The 15,009-nt window shown below is 45.2% G+C and overlaps 1 protein-coding gene across 10 annotated transcripts in view; it reads left to right on the top strand.

The window, feature by feature from the left end:
• The window catches only part of Irag1 (inositol 1,4,5-triphosphate receptor associated 1), a 119,240-nt gene that overhangs the window by 60,902 nt on the left and 43,329 nt on the right, over nt 1-15,009 (top strand). For 7 of the 10 annotated variants that reach the window (XM_048788328.1, XM_048788327.1, XM_048788333.1 and 4 more), the window contains 6 exons: nt 638-811; nt 1,821-1,898; nt 2,609-2,661; nt 2,858-2,905; nt 5,085-5,702; nt 7,759-7,837. In XM_048788328.1, the coding sequence (XP_048644285.1) occupies nt 638-811; nt 1,821-1,898; nt 2,609-2,661; nt 2,858-2,905; nt 5,085-5,702; nt 7,759-7,837 (1,050 nt within the window). The remainder of the gene's footprint in view (nt 1-637; nt 812-1,820; nt 1,899-2,608; nt 2,662-2,857; nt 2,906-5,084; nt 5,703-7,758; nt 7,838-15,009) is intronic. The other 3 variants (XM_048788335.1, XM_015477626.2, XM_048788332.1) reach the window with 2 other exon arrangements.

The raw sequence follows: 15,009 nt of genomic DNA, 5'->3' as shown, positions 1-15,009 counted from the left end.
TGGGAGAAAAGGAGGTATTTGGAGCCACTCTCATGGTCCTGAGCCGCTGGGGAGAGATGGTGTCACTCTCTAGGTGAGCTGCTGGAGAAGGGGCAGTTGGGGAAGGAGGGAAGTAGACCATGTGAGTTGAAGAAAGAAGAGGGAAGTTGGCCATGACATCGTGTCTGTGGCCCTTGATCCTTGGATTTCTTCCTTCATCTACAACTTCACCTCACTAAATTGTTAAAATAAAATAAAATAAAATAAAAAATTAAACAACCAGAGACCAGAAGGAAGAACACAACAGGGGGAGTGAATAGCATGGAGGAGGGGAGCCTGGATGCCCTTCCTTGAACAACAGAGTTTAGGGAAATTTTAGAACCCCAACGTGGCTTTATGACTACTTGTGACATTTGTGACAGAGAACTTGCCACAGCCATAGGCTACAAGCTAATAGGGCACAGAGGGACCAAGTTGGCTGAGGAAGCTGCTGTCTGTCCCCAGGCAATCCTCTGCCTGCACCAGCACTTAGCTGAGTTTCTTTGGTCTGTGTTATCTCTGGGCGACATCTCTGGGCTGGGGTGTGGGGTGGCAGGGCCTCTCAGCCTAGGACCATGCATGCAGTGGCTCTCATTCCAAGCTCACTCTTCCTCTGCAGACCCTGCGGGGCATGTTATTGACCTGGTAAATGACCAGCTGCCAGACATCAGCATCTCAGAAGAGGACAAGAAAAAAAACCTGGCCCTGCTGGAAGAAGCCAAGTCTGTGAGTGAGCGATTCTTGACCCGCCGCGGGAGGAGGTCCAGGAGTGGCCCCGGAGACTCCCCATCTGGTAGGCAGGGCCAGAATTACAGGTGGTTTCCCTGAACCCCTGTGAGGCAGGGTGGGCTGGGTGGATGGGTGGTGGGTATGGAGGGAAAACCCAGGCCCCAGCTGCAGTCGCAGCCCTGTTTCCATGAGGGTAGACTGTGACTCACATGTCCCTAGGCCTCAGGGAGTCTGAGCCCTGTGGAGACACCCCTACAAGGAGAATGTCTTGCTCAGTTTCAGAAGCTCTAAATGCTGCTCAATTCTAGCCCGGAAAATTCTCCTGTTTTTCAGCCCTGTGTGTGACTATCATGGCTTCCTGTTTTGCCAACAAGTCAGCCCACTTGATACCCACAAACTCAACCTGGGCTTCCCCTCTCTCCCACCAGCTTCCACCTCCCTTGATCCCTCTGTGTGACGCCCATGTGCGCAGACCCCTAGGTCACCCTGCATGGGCGGAGTCTGAGGCCCTGCTCTCTGCACCTCCTCAGCAAAGGTCCCAAGAGCCATCCTTGGCTTCCTCCCCCAACCTCCAGCTGCAGACTGGGAAGGACCTTCGAACTCTGGGGAAGGAGAGGCAGTATTGGAGAAAATTTTCTGGGTTAGAAGGAAGATTTTTCAGGGCTCTCCTGTGGTCCCTCTTCTTCCTGAGCAAAAAGTTGAGACAGGGTTTGGACAAGTCTGAATGGACTTAGAAGGGCAAGGAGAGCATTTGAAATCAGGGCCATCCTGGGACATCTAAAAGTACAGTCCTTGGGGCTTTACCTGCCCAGCAATAGCAGGTCCTTGGTTCTGGAAGGTGCTCTGAAGTCAGGGTAAGGAATGTATCTCCCCACTTCCCAAATGACTTGAGGGTCCCCTGTGCTGGGCTGGCAGCAAAGTTCTCTGCAATAGGAGATTTACATGGCAGACAGAATTGGCCCCTGACAAGGCAGGCCGAGTCCCCAGGGTTGAGAAACGTCTGAAAGGACATTTTATTAGGTGGAGGTCCTGACCCTTCACCAACACCAGCCTCTTTGTGTCTATCTCCACAGCTGTTTCCCCGCACCACAGCCCAGGAGCTTCTCCCGCACACTCTCGGAGCAGCTCACTCACAGTCCCCACCCCGCCAGGTGAGGCCCAGCCATCCTGCCTTTGGCCTAGCCTGACCAGGATGCTTCCCACTGGCCTTTCCCTGCCTGCAGCCTTCTGGATCAGGACTCCTGCTGTGTCCCCTTCTCAGGGGGCTCCCAGCCAGGTCACCCTGAGGAGGCCGATCTGTCTATTGGGGTTTGGGACCAGTGTGTGGAGGCAGGAATAACTGAAGACACCCAGGCTGGGTGAGGACAAGGGCAAGGTTATGGGAAGGGGGCTGTGATGGGCGCTCTTTGCTCAGAGAGAAGTTATCACAGAGCTTATTTGGAAAGCGCTCTTATGTGGGCCACTCTTTGCATTTGATTTCTTCCCTGTCCTTTGGCTGTGTCCAAGCCACACACACCCTCAGACCAGCAGGGGTTGGTGGGGGAAGGATGGCGTGCCCCGGAAAGCAGCCTGCCCTGTCAGTGCAGCCGGGCAAGCCTGGGCTCACATCTGCAGCCAGGGGTCACATCCAGCACCTATGCTTCCTGCCCATGTGACCTTGAGGTCTCTGTATGCCTCACTTTCCTCATGATTTCCATGGGAATTCACCACCTAAGAACTAGCTGGCATGTGAGAGGCACTCAACAAATGGCCATGTCTCTGGCTCCCAGGCCCACGATTGCTATGGAAGGCTGTGTTTTTGCTAAAGGGACAAATGAGGGTCTGGGGTGCTGGACATCATTTCCTGTGTCAACCATTCCAGGTTTGGATGTGTGCGGTGGCTCGCAGTCCCCTCTGCCAGGAGCACCTCCACAGGTAAGGGTCCACTGGGTGTGGTGTTTCCATGCCAATGGACCTCTCCCCTCACCTCTTCACTGCTGGGAGGCCCTCCATGACCCTGAGCTCGGGTGCTGGGTGGGCAGGAATTCACACCACAGCTAGGCCTCCTGAGGCATTTCAAAAGGAAGCCAGCCTCTTCCCATCCAGGCTGACCTGTGTTCACTTCTTCCAGCAGAAGGGGGATGACGCCGATGTCTCCGCACCTCACCTTGGCGAGCCTGTGAGTTTGAGCTCTGTCCCATTTGGATGACCTCAGCTGGCCCCTGGGTAGCCCTGCAAGTGTGTGTGCATGTGGGCATGTGAGGGGAAGGTAGAGACTGGGCAAACAGCAGGTTCCTCTGCCCTACCATGAGGTGGAGCCAGTGGGGAGACAGGATTCGGTCAGGTTGCTGGCCAGAGGCAAGTGGAACTCCAGGCCCAGCAGCAGCCAGGCACAACTGATGCTCCTTCCAGAACCAAGGACCTGCTATTGCTCGGCAGGCACAACTGATGCTCCTCTCAGCTCCAAAGAATGTATAGGAAAGACCCAGCCCCTGCTGGAAACAGCCAGGAATATTTCATCTCTGTTGATGAGCAATAGAATTGCCCACGCTGCTCAGAGCAGGTGGCTAAGCACTCCAGGTGGAGTGGAGGGCAGGCAAGATTACAGTCTTGCCTGGAACTGGGCCTTGGATAGAGTTTTCTGAAGATTCAGCACCTACACAAGATGGCAGATAACCACACACAAGCCCTCATGTTTCCCCCCAAAGCAGGGCAATGAAAGAAGAGGGCAGAATCTTGGAACTTCCGAGGAGTAAGATGCTATTTTGCAAGGATCACCTAGTTATATGACCCTTATCCTCTTTGGGTTCATGGACATCTCTGAAAAATGATTAAAAAGTGTGAATTTTCTTCCCAGAAAAATACTCCTGACACCCACAAATATATTTGCACATTTGCATATAATTTCAGAGTACATCAACCTGTGGGAAATGTGATCCCTAAGAGTTAAAGGCCTTGCCAGGCAGAGCCAGGACTTGAATGTGGGCAACTGAGCTGGAGCCAAAGCTTTCCTCCCAATGTAGGAAAGCTCTCCTCCTTAGCTTCTAGTGCTTGACAAGTTCATGACTAGTTTTATTTTTTTTTATTAATTTTTGTATTTATATATGACAGCGGAATGCATTACAATTCTTATTACACATATAGAGCACTTTTTTCCTATCTCTGGTTGTATACAAAGTATATTCACACCATTTTATGTCTTTATACATGTACTTTGGATAGTAATGTCCATTACATTCCACCATAATTTCTAACCTCATACCCCCTCCCTTCCTCCCACCCCTCTGCCCTATCTAGAGTTCATCTATTCCTCCCACGCTCCCTGTCCATACATTATGAACCAGCCTCCTTATATCAGAGAAAATATTCAGCATATGGTTTTTTGGGATTGGCTAACTTCACTTAGCATTATCTTCTCTAACTCCATCCATTTACCTGAAAATGCTATAATTTTATTCTCTTTTATTGCTGAGTAATATTCCATTGTGTGTATAGGTTGGTTCCACAGTTTAGCTATTGTGAATTGTGCTGCTATAAACATTGATGTGGCTGTGTCCCTGTAGTATGCTGTTTTTAAGTCCTTTGGGTATAGACCGAAGAGAGGGATAGCTGGGTCAAATGGTGGTTCCATTCCCAATTTTCCAAGAAATCTCTATACTGCTTTCCATATTGACTGAACCAATTTGCAGCCCCACCAGCAATGTATGAGTGTACCTTTTTCCCCACATCTTCACCAACACTTATTGTTGTTTTTATTCTTAATAGCTGCCATTCTGACAGGAGTGAGATGAAGTCTTAGAGAAGTTTTGATTTGCATTTCTCAAATTGCTAGAGATGATGAACATTTTTTCATATATTTGTTGATTAATTGTATATCATCTTCTGAGAAGTGTCTGTTCAGGTCCTTGCCTATTTATTGATTGGGTTATTTGGTTTTTTGTTTGTTTGTTTTTGGTGCTTAGCTTTTTGAGTTCTTTATATACCCTAGAGATTAGTGCTCTATCTGATGTGTGAGGGGTAAAGATTTGCTCCTAAGATGTAGGCTCTCTATTCACCTCATAGATTGTTTCTTTTGCTGAGAAGAAACTTTTTATTTTGAATCTATCCCATTTATTGATTCTTGATTTTAATTCTTGTGCCAAAGGAGAAGTTCCTGAATAGTTTTAAATTGAAGGTTCCCTTGTCCTCACTGTCAAACCCCAGGCTTGTTGTGTGCTCCTTGGCTGGCTTGGCCTGAATGAGAAGCTTTCCACCTTGTCCACTCCACCAACACACACACACCAATGTGCCACTTGGCAGCGTCTGTATCTCCTCTTCAATCTACTTTCAGGACCCCAACTCTACCTTGTCTCTTTCAGAATATTCCCAAAGGGCTAGCTGACCGGAAGCAGAATGACCAGAGGAAAGTGTCTCAGGGCAGGCTGGCTCCTCGCTCTCCCACAGTTGAGAAGTCCAAAGAGCTTACAATAGAACAAAAGGAAAACTTTGATCCCCTTCAGCACCCCGAGACTACACCCCAGGGCCCAACTTCTGGCACAAGCAGCAGTGGGAAAATGGCCCTGAACAGCCCCCAGCCTGGCCCTGCCGAGAGCGAGCTGGGGAGGCAGCTCCTGAAGACGGCCAGGGAGGGCAACCCTCTGCCCAGAAGTCCAGCCCAGGGCTCCGGAGGGGTGGCTTCACCAGCTCCCCAGGGAAAAGGCTCAGCCGGAGAGCCCCAGGGATCTAAGTTTGGCTCCAAAGCTGAGCTGCGTCCCCCTGTGTCCCGGCCACCCCTGGTACGGGGAGTGTCCTGGGACAGTGGCCCCGAAGAGCCTGGGCCCCGGCTGCAGAAAGTGCTTGCCAAGCTGCCTCTGGCAGAGGAAGAGAAGCGGTTTCCAGGCAAAGCCAGTGGCAAGCTGGCCAAGACTCCCGGGCTTAAAGACTTCCAGATACAAGTGCAGCCCGTGCGGATGCAGAAACTGACCAAGCTCCGTGAGGTGGGTTTCTAGGGGCCAGCTGGGCAGGGTGAGAATGCTGGGTCCCTCCTGGGCTGAAGACCTCTGGGCTGAGGCTGGACCCTGGGGCAGGGCAGCTCTGGCCTGGACGTGGATTTCACAGGGCCCCAAACTTCCCTACTCAGAGAAGCCAGGCCACATGCATGACATCTTCTTCATAGTGCCAGTTTCAGGCATGCTTTGCACTTATTAATAGGCAGAAGTCAGCTTAGGATATAGCCACCAAACAAAGCCACATTTCAGGGTAAGGTGGATGTGTGGAGAGACACATGGGCCCTCAGTCCTGGGCTGTTTTCCTTCCCCAGCCAGAGCTGGTGACTCATAAATGACCCTCTGATCAAACCTGGTCATGCCTAGGACTGGGCGAGACTGGGATTAAATAGGTTTCCCTTTTGTAATAGCACCCAATCTTTCTTCCTGATGCCTGGATCTAAGGCCCTTGGTTAAATATGATGAGGACCATGAAGGGCTTCTCCTTCCATGGTGAATTTTTCCCAATGTCCCTGGTGCCCCCAACTTCCTTTGGCCATCAACCTAAGCACAGTGGCCATCCACGGGGCTGCCACATTATGCAAGGGATGATTGGGATGTCCAGAGATGTAGGGGAGAGAGGCCAGAGGGAGGGAGAGAAGAGCTAACAAGGCAAAGAAATATGACCCAGTCCTTTCTTCCTGAGAGGGCCACCCCAGACACAGACCAAAGCAACTGGGATTCTGCCTGGTGGGGCCTAGAGCTGGACAGTGTAACCCTAAGAGGAGAGTGTGGGACAGTAAAGGAAATGAAGAACCCAATAGCACTCCAGCACAAGTGAGGGTATTTCTGTGTTAGAAGGACACATTCCAATACTGATCACTGTCCTACTCAGAAATGGTGCTCTAAGTTGGAGGCTCAGGGGAGCCGGGCCTGTCTGCCAGTGTGAACATTTTACACATAAAACCTTACTTCGCCAGAAAGACCTAAGAAACCAGTGGAGCTGAACAGGGACTGGAGGAGCTACCCATGTTGGGCCACAGTTCCACATCTCTGGGGGGCAGGTGGAGCCAAAGATTCCACACAGCCAGGGATTTGCCTTCACGAGCCTGAAAGACTTGGGCAACAAGCCACCCCATCCCCACCTAGCAAAGAAAGTTATAGGTAACCTGGAGGCCCCATGCTGCCAAATGCCCCCACGGCAGCTGAACACCCTCCCACTGCCCAGGTCCACTGTGCTGAGAGCTGATGGACTGTGGGCCTCCAGCTTCTTAAGGAAACAGGTAAAGGGCTTGGCCCCGCTTCCCTTTGGATCATGAGCACCCTCTGCTGGCCCCTTCCTTTCCTTCTTTACCCTGCTTTTTTTTTTTTTTTTCCCCCTTCCGTTTTAATAACTCACATGGCCTCTGCCACCCAGGAGGCTGAAAAATCCATTGATGACATAAGTCAAGTGGGCGCTCTGCCAGGCATTACTCAGAGGGCCTGAGTCTGATGCTACCTGACTTGGAGCAGGTGTGGGCCTAACGATGCCACACACCTGTGGTCAGCATCCCACCTCTCCCCAGCTCTGCCTGCTGAGGCCCCAAGGTAGCAATTCTCAGGCCTCATTTGTCTGGAGGTGCCATAAAGGCCATTGAGGAACGAATGGTGGGCAGGGGACAAGTCCTGGAGTGATCCTCCCTGCCCAGAACAGCAGGGCAGGAAGGTGCAGTCAGCCAAGAGATCACCAGAGAGGAGGAGCAGCCACAGGTGCACCCAGGGAACCTTCCTGTCCCCAAGCCCCCAGTTCTGTTTGTCCTCCAGTGTGGCCGAGCACTGAGGCCCACAGATTTCTTAGAAAAACAGGCTATACCAAGTACAAGAGCCAAGGAATGTGGCACTAACGGGGTTTCAGGCACCTTTGCAGGCTGGGGGAGGAACTGGTGCCATGTTCTGCCTGTTCACTCCCCTTTGCTGCTGCCCCAGTGTTTCCTAGCCTGGTTCAGTGTCGCAGAACCACAGTGGGAACCCAGAGAAGCATCCAGCCTGATGCCACCATGTGAAACGCTGTCTCTCTTTTCCCACAAAGGAGCACATCCTGATGAGAAATCAGAACCTGGTGGGGCTCAAGCTTCCTGAGCTGAGCGAAGCGGCCGAGCAGGAGAAAGGTAGGTAGGTGGGTGGGCAGGGGCTCCTCTGGCCAGGGCTGAGCTGTCTCCCCGCCCCATCAAGGCTGGGAAATGTGTGAACACCAGACTTCCTGCCCACGGCCTTGGTCCATCCCAAGGGTGGTGTGTTCCAGACACAGAGCAGTATTTGCAGATGAATGAGGGAAACAGATGGTGTTTCCTGCCCAGGCAGAGCACCCCCAAACCTGTCTCTTTCCACCAGCTGCCTGGGCCCTATGAGCAACAGTGGGTCTGGAAGGGTGCCCCAGGCCTGAACTTTTGACCCTGCCTTTTCCCCCTCACACCCAGGAAGCCTCCCAAATAGACCAGTTCCTCTTTCAAAGTCACCAGAACCATCTCTTGCTTTCTAACTGCTGTCACCACAAAGTTCATACCCCAGCCTCGCCCTGCTGGGTGCCTGCAAGTCCCTTCCTCAGGCCTCCAGGTCTCCACTGTCCTACCCACCCTCATGCCACATTCATCGGAAAACAAGTCTTTTCATCTCCCACCTGCCTTAGTGGAGTTCTGACTCTCCTCCCTCTGCCCCTGGGACCTGGTCCTAATCCTAGCGCTCTCCTTGCCCATCTTCGGGCCTGTTCTTCAGCACGCATATGCTAGCCCCACTACACGTCAGGACTGTCCAGCTCAAGTCCTGGCTCTGCCACTGCCCAGCCACATGGCCTGGGCAAGCTACTTGACCTCACCATGCCTGATCTCCCTCAAGCCATGTGTAGAATGGGACTAATCATGGTTGCCTCAAAGGTCATTTAGGGGATTAAATAAGCTGTACTTGTAAACTACCTGGAACAGTGCTTGGTGGGTAAGCGTTGTCTGATGTTAGCTGTTACCCCTGAGTCGAAGCCCTCAAGGGCAGGTATCTGTCTAGACACCCCCCCCCCCATCTGTGTGTGTGCGTGTGTGTGTGTGTGTGTGTGTGTGTGTGTCTACTGCTAAATGCCTGGCACTACTAGGTCCTGAATAAGTATTTTTTGAATAAATGAATGAATGAAATTGTGTACAGCATGGCAAAAGTCATTGCAGGGAAGTTGTTGAGACAGGAGCATAAAAATAATCTCTAACCATAGTGCCTTGAGTTGGGGAGGACCAACAAGGTATACTCAGAGGGAAAAGTGTTTCAGCAGGCCAGGCTCTGTCCTGCTCTGTTCCCCACACCTCCTCCCAGGGGCCACTCACCCTCTTGCCTCTGTGCGGTTGTCCACACCATATATCTCTCCTGATATGCCACCTCCTCTCCATTCTCCATCACATACTTGCCCCTTAAAGCTGTGGGTAAGTCCTACCAGTTCTGAAATCTCAGATGCTTCCTTGCTTTCTTTTGAATCACTGCCTATATCCTACTCCTCTGTTTGGCACTTATTAATTTTTTATAGTGGTAAGATGTATAATATATACTTGATTATTTTTTTACCATGTGAGTATACAGTTCTGTTGGCATTAAGCAGACTGTGCTACTGCCACCACCATCCATCTCCAGAACTTCTTCATCCCCCCAGACTGAAACTCTGCATCCACTAAACACTAGCTCCCCTCTCCTGCCTCACCCAGCACTTGGCAAACACAATTCTACTTTCAGTCTCTGACAACTCTTATACAATATTATATCCTACCTCTTGTAATGTAATCATGATATACATTTTCTATAGTGCTTTCTGGAGTATACATCATTTTGCACTCTGGTTTATTTATTCCCAATAGACTAAAAAGGCAGCAATTCTTGCTCTCATCTTACAATTGAGGAAAGGTGATCCCAAGGGCTCCTGTGTCCAGATTGCATCGTTTTGCCATTGTGTGATCACTTTTGAAATGTTTTTTTTTTTTCCATATGATATTTCAGACAAACTGATACAGAAAAGGTCAGTAAGCTGGGGAGAGGTCAGTAGGGCTGCTCCAGGTGCAAAAGTACCTTATGGAACTCTCTTTGTCCTCTGTGGTACTAAGGCACCCCAGTGTACCCCAAGCTTCTCGGTTCACAGTGACCACTTCATGCTGCCCATGGTTAGTGACAGCGCAGAAGCCTTCTGTTCATGGATTGCCGTGTGCAAGTGTCCTGGGACTCACCAATGAGTTGGAAGCCCCAGTCTGAAATATAGTAACAAACACCTACCTATTCAACATGAACAAGGAGGTTTCAGGAAAGAAAAATTCCTGACAACATTTTTTAAAAACTAAGTTTTGTTTTAAATGAACCGTCTTTAGAGGAATCTTTTAAAATGAATATTTCTCTACTTTGAATTTTAAAAATTTGCTTATTAAAGCAGATTTGAAACACTTGGAAAAACTTATCTTAAAATTTCATCCACAACCCCCAAATTATGAAAAAGTGACAATTGTTATACTTTCCAATATTTACTCACATTTATAATTTTTCATATGTTGATTTGATAGTGTGCATACACTTTCCCTTTCTGCTTTGTTTTTACTTATTTATAACTAATTCCATGTATTTTGACTTGTCCTCATATTTATCATTAAAGGGTACATATTTCCTTTTGTATTAATGTATCTATTGTTGGGCATTTTAGTGTTTACAGTTCTTTTAACTATGATTAACAACCCTATTATAAACAATTTTGTACTTGTAGGGTTTTTTTTTCTGTCTTCCTTCAAGTTACTCCCTTGGCATATGCTCAGGCTTGAGATTCGCTGATTCAAAAGTGTAGAAATCTTTGCATTTATTGAATTGCCTCCCATGTATAATGCTATCTCTCTCCAGTGAATACGTATGTTTTTCTCTTAAGCTTGACCAGCTCTGGATTTTGTTATGTATTTGGTCCTATTGACCAGAATATTGTATAGTAAGAACCAGCTAATCAATAATAAGAATGACAATTACAATGTGTTGTTATTAGTGTGAAATGCCACTTCATTATTATTGTATTAATTTGCTAGTAAGTTAAAACTTTAAACTTTGAAACATTTACTTCCTTTTTTTCTTTTGGGGTGAACAGCTACTCATTTTTTTGTCCACAAATCCATTTGTGTCCTAGGCTTTTTTTGTTGTTAGTAATAAATGAAAACTCTGTACGTGACAGATATTAACCCTGGCTGGCTGTGTTTTTCTCAATAATTTTTCTTTATCATTTTTTCTTTTTAATGAATTAGAGAAATTATAAAGTTTTTATACAGTCATTTTTGCTTCTTTTCCTTTGGGAATTCCTCCATTATTTTAATCATCATAAAAATATTCTGCGTAGGGAAATAGTTCTATTTTTATTAGTTTGGTTTACCTATATCTTTGTTAATACCACTGAGCCTCATTTTGAGATATAGGTAGATCTTGTTATTGCAGTCATATTTTTAAAGATATATTTCTTCTGTGGCATAGACAGCTATATTTTACATTCTTTTGGATATATATCACAGACTAATGCCCAGATCCTGATCGATACCACATTGTAATCACTGCTTTCATGATAAGTGCAGTGGGGTTCAATCTCCCCCATTGCTCTTTTTTTCCCCCAGAATATTTGTTAATATTCAAGAATAGAGAGAGTCAATGAAAATAACAGCAAGAACAACTTAGGCAAGAACTTGGGAGATCTGAATTTGTGTCCCAACCCAGAAACCAATTAATGGATCTTTATATGTTCCTCAACCTCTCGGGGTCTCCATTCGCATTAGAAACTGATACCATTTTGTGTAACATTTTAATTGTGGCTGCTCTAAACCTACACATTGTATTCAGAAGAACTGCCAGAGTTTTGTTGGTCTTAAAATTTATAGATCTTTTTAAATTTGCAAACAAATAGTTCTCATTCAGGCACAGCATTTGTCCTTCTGATAATTTAGGTATTCCCCTAAAAATTTTGAGGTCCTTTGTGGGCATTACCCTTGTGTCTTCTATATGGTTTGTACTTCGCCTGTTTATTTATGAAGCAGAGTCATTTTTATTAGATTTTCTAGCTGATAATTAGTGGCACAGATGAATGCCGCTCAGTTTCTTACATAATAAACATTACTTAACATGGTGGACTGATTACTACGGTGACTAACTGGTGTGGTTACTAGAGGGATTGCTACAGGCTAAGCATGGGACAATGCTGGACTTTAGAAAGTGGCGTGGCCTTCTGCTTATTTTTCAACTGAAGATATTGAAGTTTAGGGAGGTGAAAGTCATGTGGTTACTAATTACTAAAACCAGGATTGAAGCCCAGATGTGCACAACTTCAGGGGCCACTTGGCACATCTTGTTTAATCAACCCACCTGTTCTCTTTATTTTATCCAACTCACCATTTGTCTTAGTTGTATGTGCATGTGTGTACATTTCTCTGTGTGTACCTGTGTGTGTTTTATTACTTTGGCAGCATTCTCTAATTTGATAATGGCGACAGGCAGAACATTATTTGCCTTATTTATCTTTTTAGTTAAATTTTTTTTCCTCAAAAATCATATTAAACAAATGTACTATTTGTTTATATGTACTATTTAAATTTTTATTTATTATTTGATATTTATATTATTCGATATCATACAATATCTAATAGTAATAAAATATAAAATATGAATGAAACAAATATGGTGTTTGGGCTGGGAAACCACACTCACCTCTTTTTTTTAATTCTTTTTAGATATATATGACAGTACAGTGTATTTTGACATATTATATAAAACATGATATTGTTTCATATTTTATATTATTTTATGTATTTACCCAAGGTAATAGTTTTCTCCTCCAAGTTTCAAGATTGAATTTTACCAAATGTCCTTTGGATATCTATTGAAAAAATTCATATGAATTATTTTATATAATTTATTTAATAATTTTCCATAAATGGAAATAAACCTTTATTTCTGGTGTTCTTACTTCTGGGTACTGGAATAAACTCATTTAATCATGACATGTTTTCTTTTATATGTTCTACCAAATTCTCAATATTGGTGTCTCTTTTAAAGTATTGTGCAACTTTCCTGCTTAGGTAAAATAAAATCTAAATTATTGTAACATAGAGAACCCCAATACAATAACGTGTTGGAGAGTGGAGGTTGTTTCACTCTGGAGTAAAAGTTCCAAAGTGAGCTGTTCAAATATCAGTTGCCGCTGCTCCAAGCAAGCAATCTGGGACCCTGGTTTCTTCCCTGTTGTCATTTTGCCATGGCCTGTGGTGTTAGACTAGCTACAAAGTCAAAGCTGAATCAGAGTTTGGTTCTCACTACATGGAAGGAGAAAGAGTGGAGATCCAAAATAGATAGATAGATAGATAGATAGATAACTGGGGTAGGGACTGCATACCTCTTTTTATCTGCAATTGTGTAGAGGCTGATGTCACATGACCATAAATAGCAGAAAGGGAATCTAGGGACCTGGTTGCTAGCCAGACAGCTGGCTGTATGCCCAAATTAAACTCCATCCAGTTGGGCAGATTTTCGTGGGTGTCTAGGTGCTTATCATATTGTCTTTTTACTTAAAATATACTTACCTATATTTAACATATATGGAACTTTTTAATTTTAAAATTGTTTTATAGTATTGCACAAAGAACTGATATAAATACGTATATTTTTCCACACTCACCTTTTATTTTATTCTTTTTGATATACATGACAGTAGAGTACATTTTGAAATATTATATATACATGGGGGTATAATTCCCATTCTTGTAGTTGTGCATGATGTGGAGTTACACTGTTCGTGTATTCATATATGAACATAGGAAAGTTATGTCTGATTCATTCTACTGTCTTTCCTAAACCCATCTCCCCTACCTTCCCTTCATTCCCCCTTGTCTAATCCAATGAACTTCTATTGTTTCCTCACCCACTCCCCTTATAGTGTGTTGGCATCCACATATCAGAGAAAATATTCAGCCTTTTGGTTTTCTGGGACTGGCTGATTTCACTTAGCATGATAGTCTCCAGTTTCATCCATTTACCTGCAAATGCCATAATTTCATTCTTCTTTATGGCTTAGTAATATTCCATCATGTATATATGCCACATTTTCTTTATTCATTCATCTGTTGAAGGGCATGTAGGTTGGTTCAATAGCTTAGTTATTGTGAATTAAGTCTCTATAAACATTGATTATTCTGACCTCTTAATAGTATCTATATTATTTCTACTTTTTCTCTATTACTAAAAAATTGTATAATGAACATTGTCCTACATGTATCTTTATAGAAATGCATGTTTTCCTAAGGGATATTATTCTATAAGTGCAATTGATTGATCAAAAGGTATTTACATTTAAATGTATAACATAGTGCCAAATTAGCTTACAAAAGATTTTGCCAATTTAAACATCTACTATCTACAGCAGAACCTCACTATCCAATATTATTAAAGAATAAACTGGATCTTAAAAGTAAAATGATCAGGTAAATGAATGATTCCTATTAGCACAAATTTAACCATGGTAGGTCTTTAATAAATGCAAGCTTCCTCTTAGCTTTCTCTCAGTTTGATAGTGTGGATGGTTAAGAGTTCAAGCTTCATCATTTACTAGCTGCAAAGCCTTGAGAAAGTTTCTCATTTTCTTGGTGCCTCAGTTTGCTCATCTATAAAATGGGGATTATATTGGCACCTGCTTTACTGAGCTGGTATAATGCTTTGTGTGATACTAGTCTTTAGTCCAGCAGGCACCTGACTGTAGAACTCTATCTTGTTGACCAAGGGACTTTTTTTTTTTTTTTTTTTAACTCTGATCCACAGTGATAGGTCAGTGAAGGAGATGTGGGCAGCTGTACATTTGGACTGCCATTTACAGAATTCCTTTTCTTACATTCTGAAAGCCCCTTTCCCCACCAGGACAAAAGTCTCTGGGAGCACTCTGAGAGCTGGCCCAGAGAGTATTTACAGGTTCTTAATTCAACAATGCATATGAGCTCATGGGGAAAACTCGAGTCTCTTAAGATGCTTGCTGGCTGTTCCTTTGGGAAATGGGGTAGATTCTTATCAGAACATTCTGGAGTCTTCAGAACTTTGGCTCTCCTTCAGTTTCTGAGAACTGGGAGGCTCTTTTCCCTGCTGCATCTGATCTGTCCAACAATCCAACCAGTTCCTTTGTCTTTGTTTGTTCTTTGATCACTTGCAGGCTATTTCAGGACAAAGATGTGCGGCTGACGTGAGCCAGGGCTCACATTATATGATCTACGTTATATGATACAATGCATTAGATGAAAAAGACTTAGGGCCTACTCTCAAGGGGAGGGTC

The sequence above is a fragment of the Marmota marmota genome, unplaced genomic scaffold, assembly GCF_001458135.2.
Source record: "Marmota marmota marmota unplaced genomic scaffold, marMar, whole genome shotgun sequence".
NCBI lineage: Eukaryota > Metazoa > Chordata > Mammalia > Rodentia > Sciuridae > Marmota > Marmota marmota.
The sequence above is the reverse complement of the archived record's forward strand: the minus strand, read 5'-3'. Positions and strand labels throughout refer to the sequence as shown.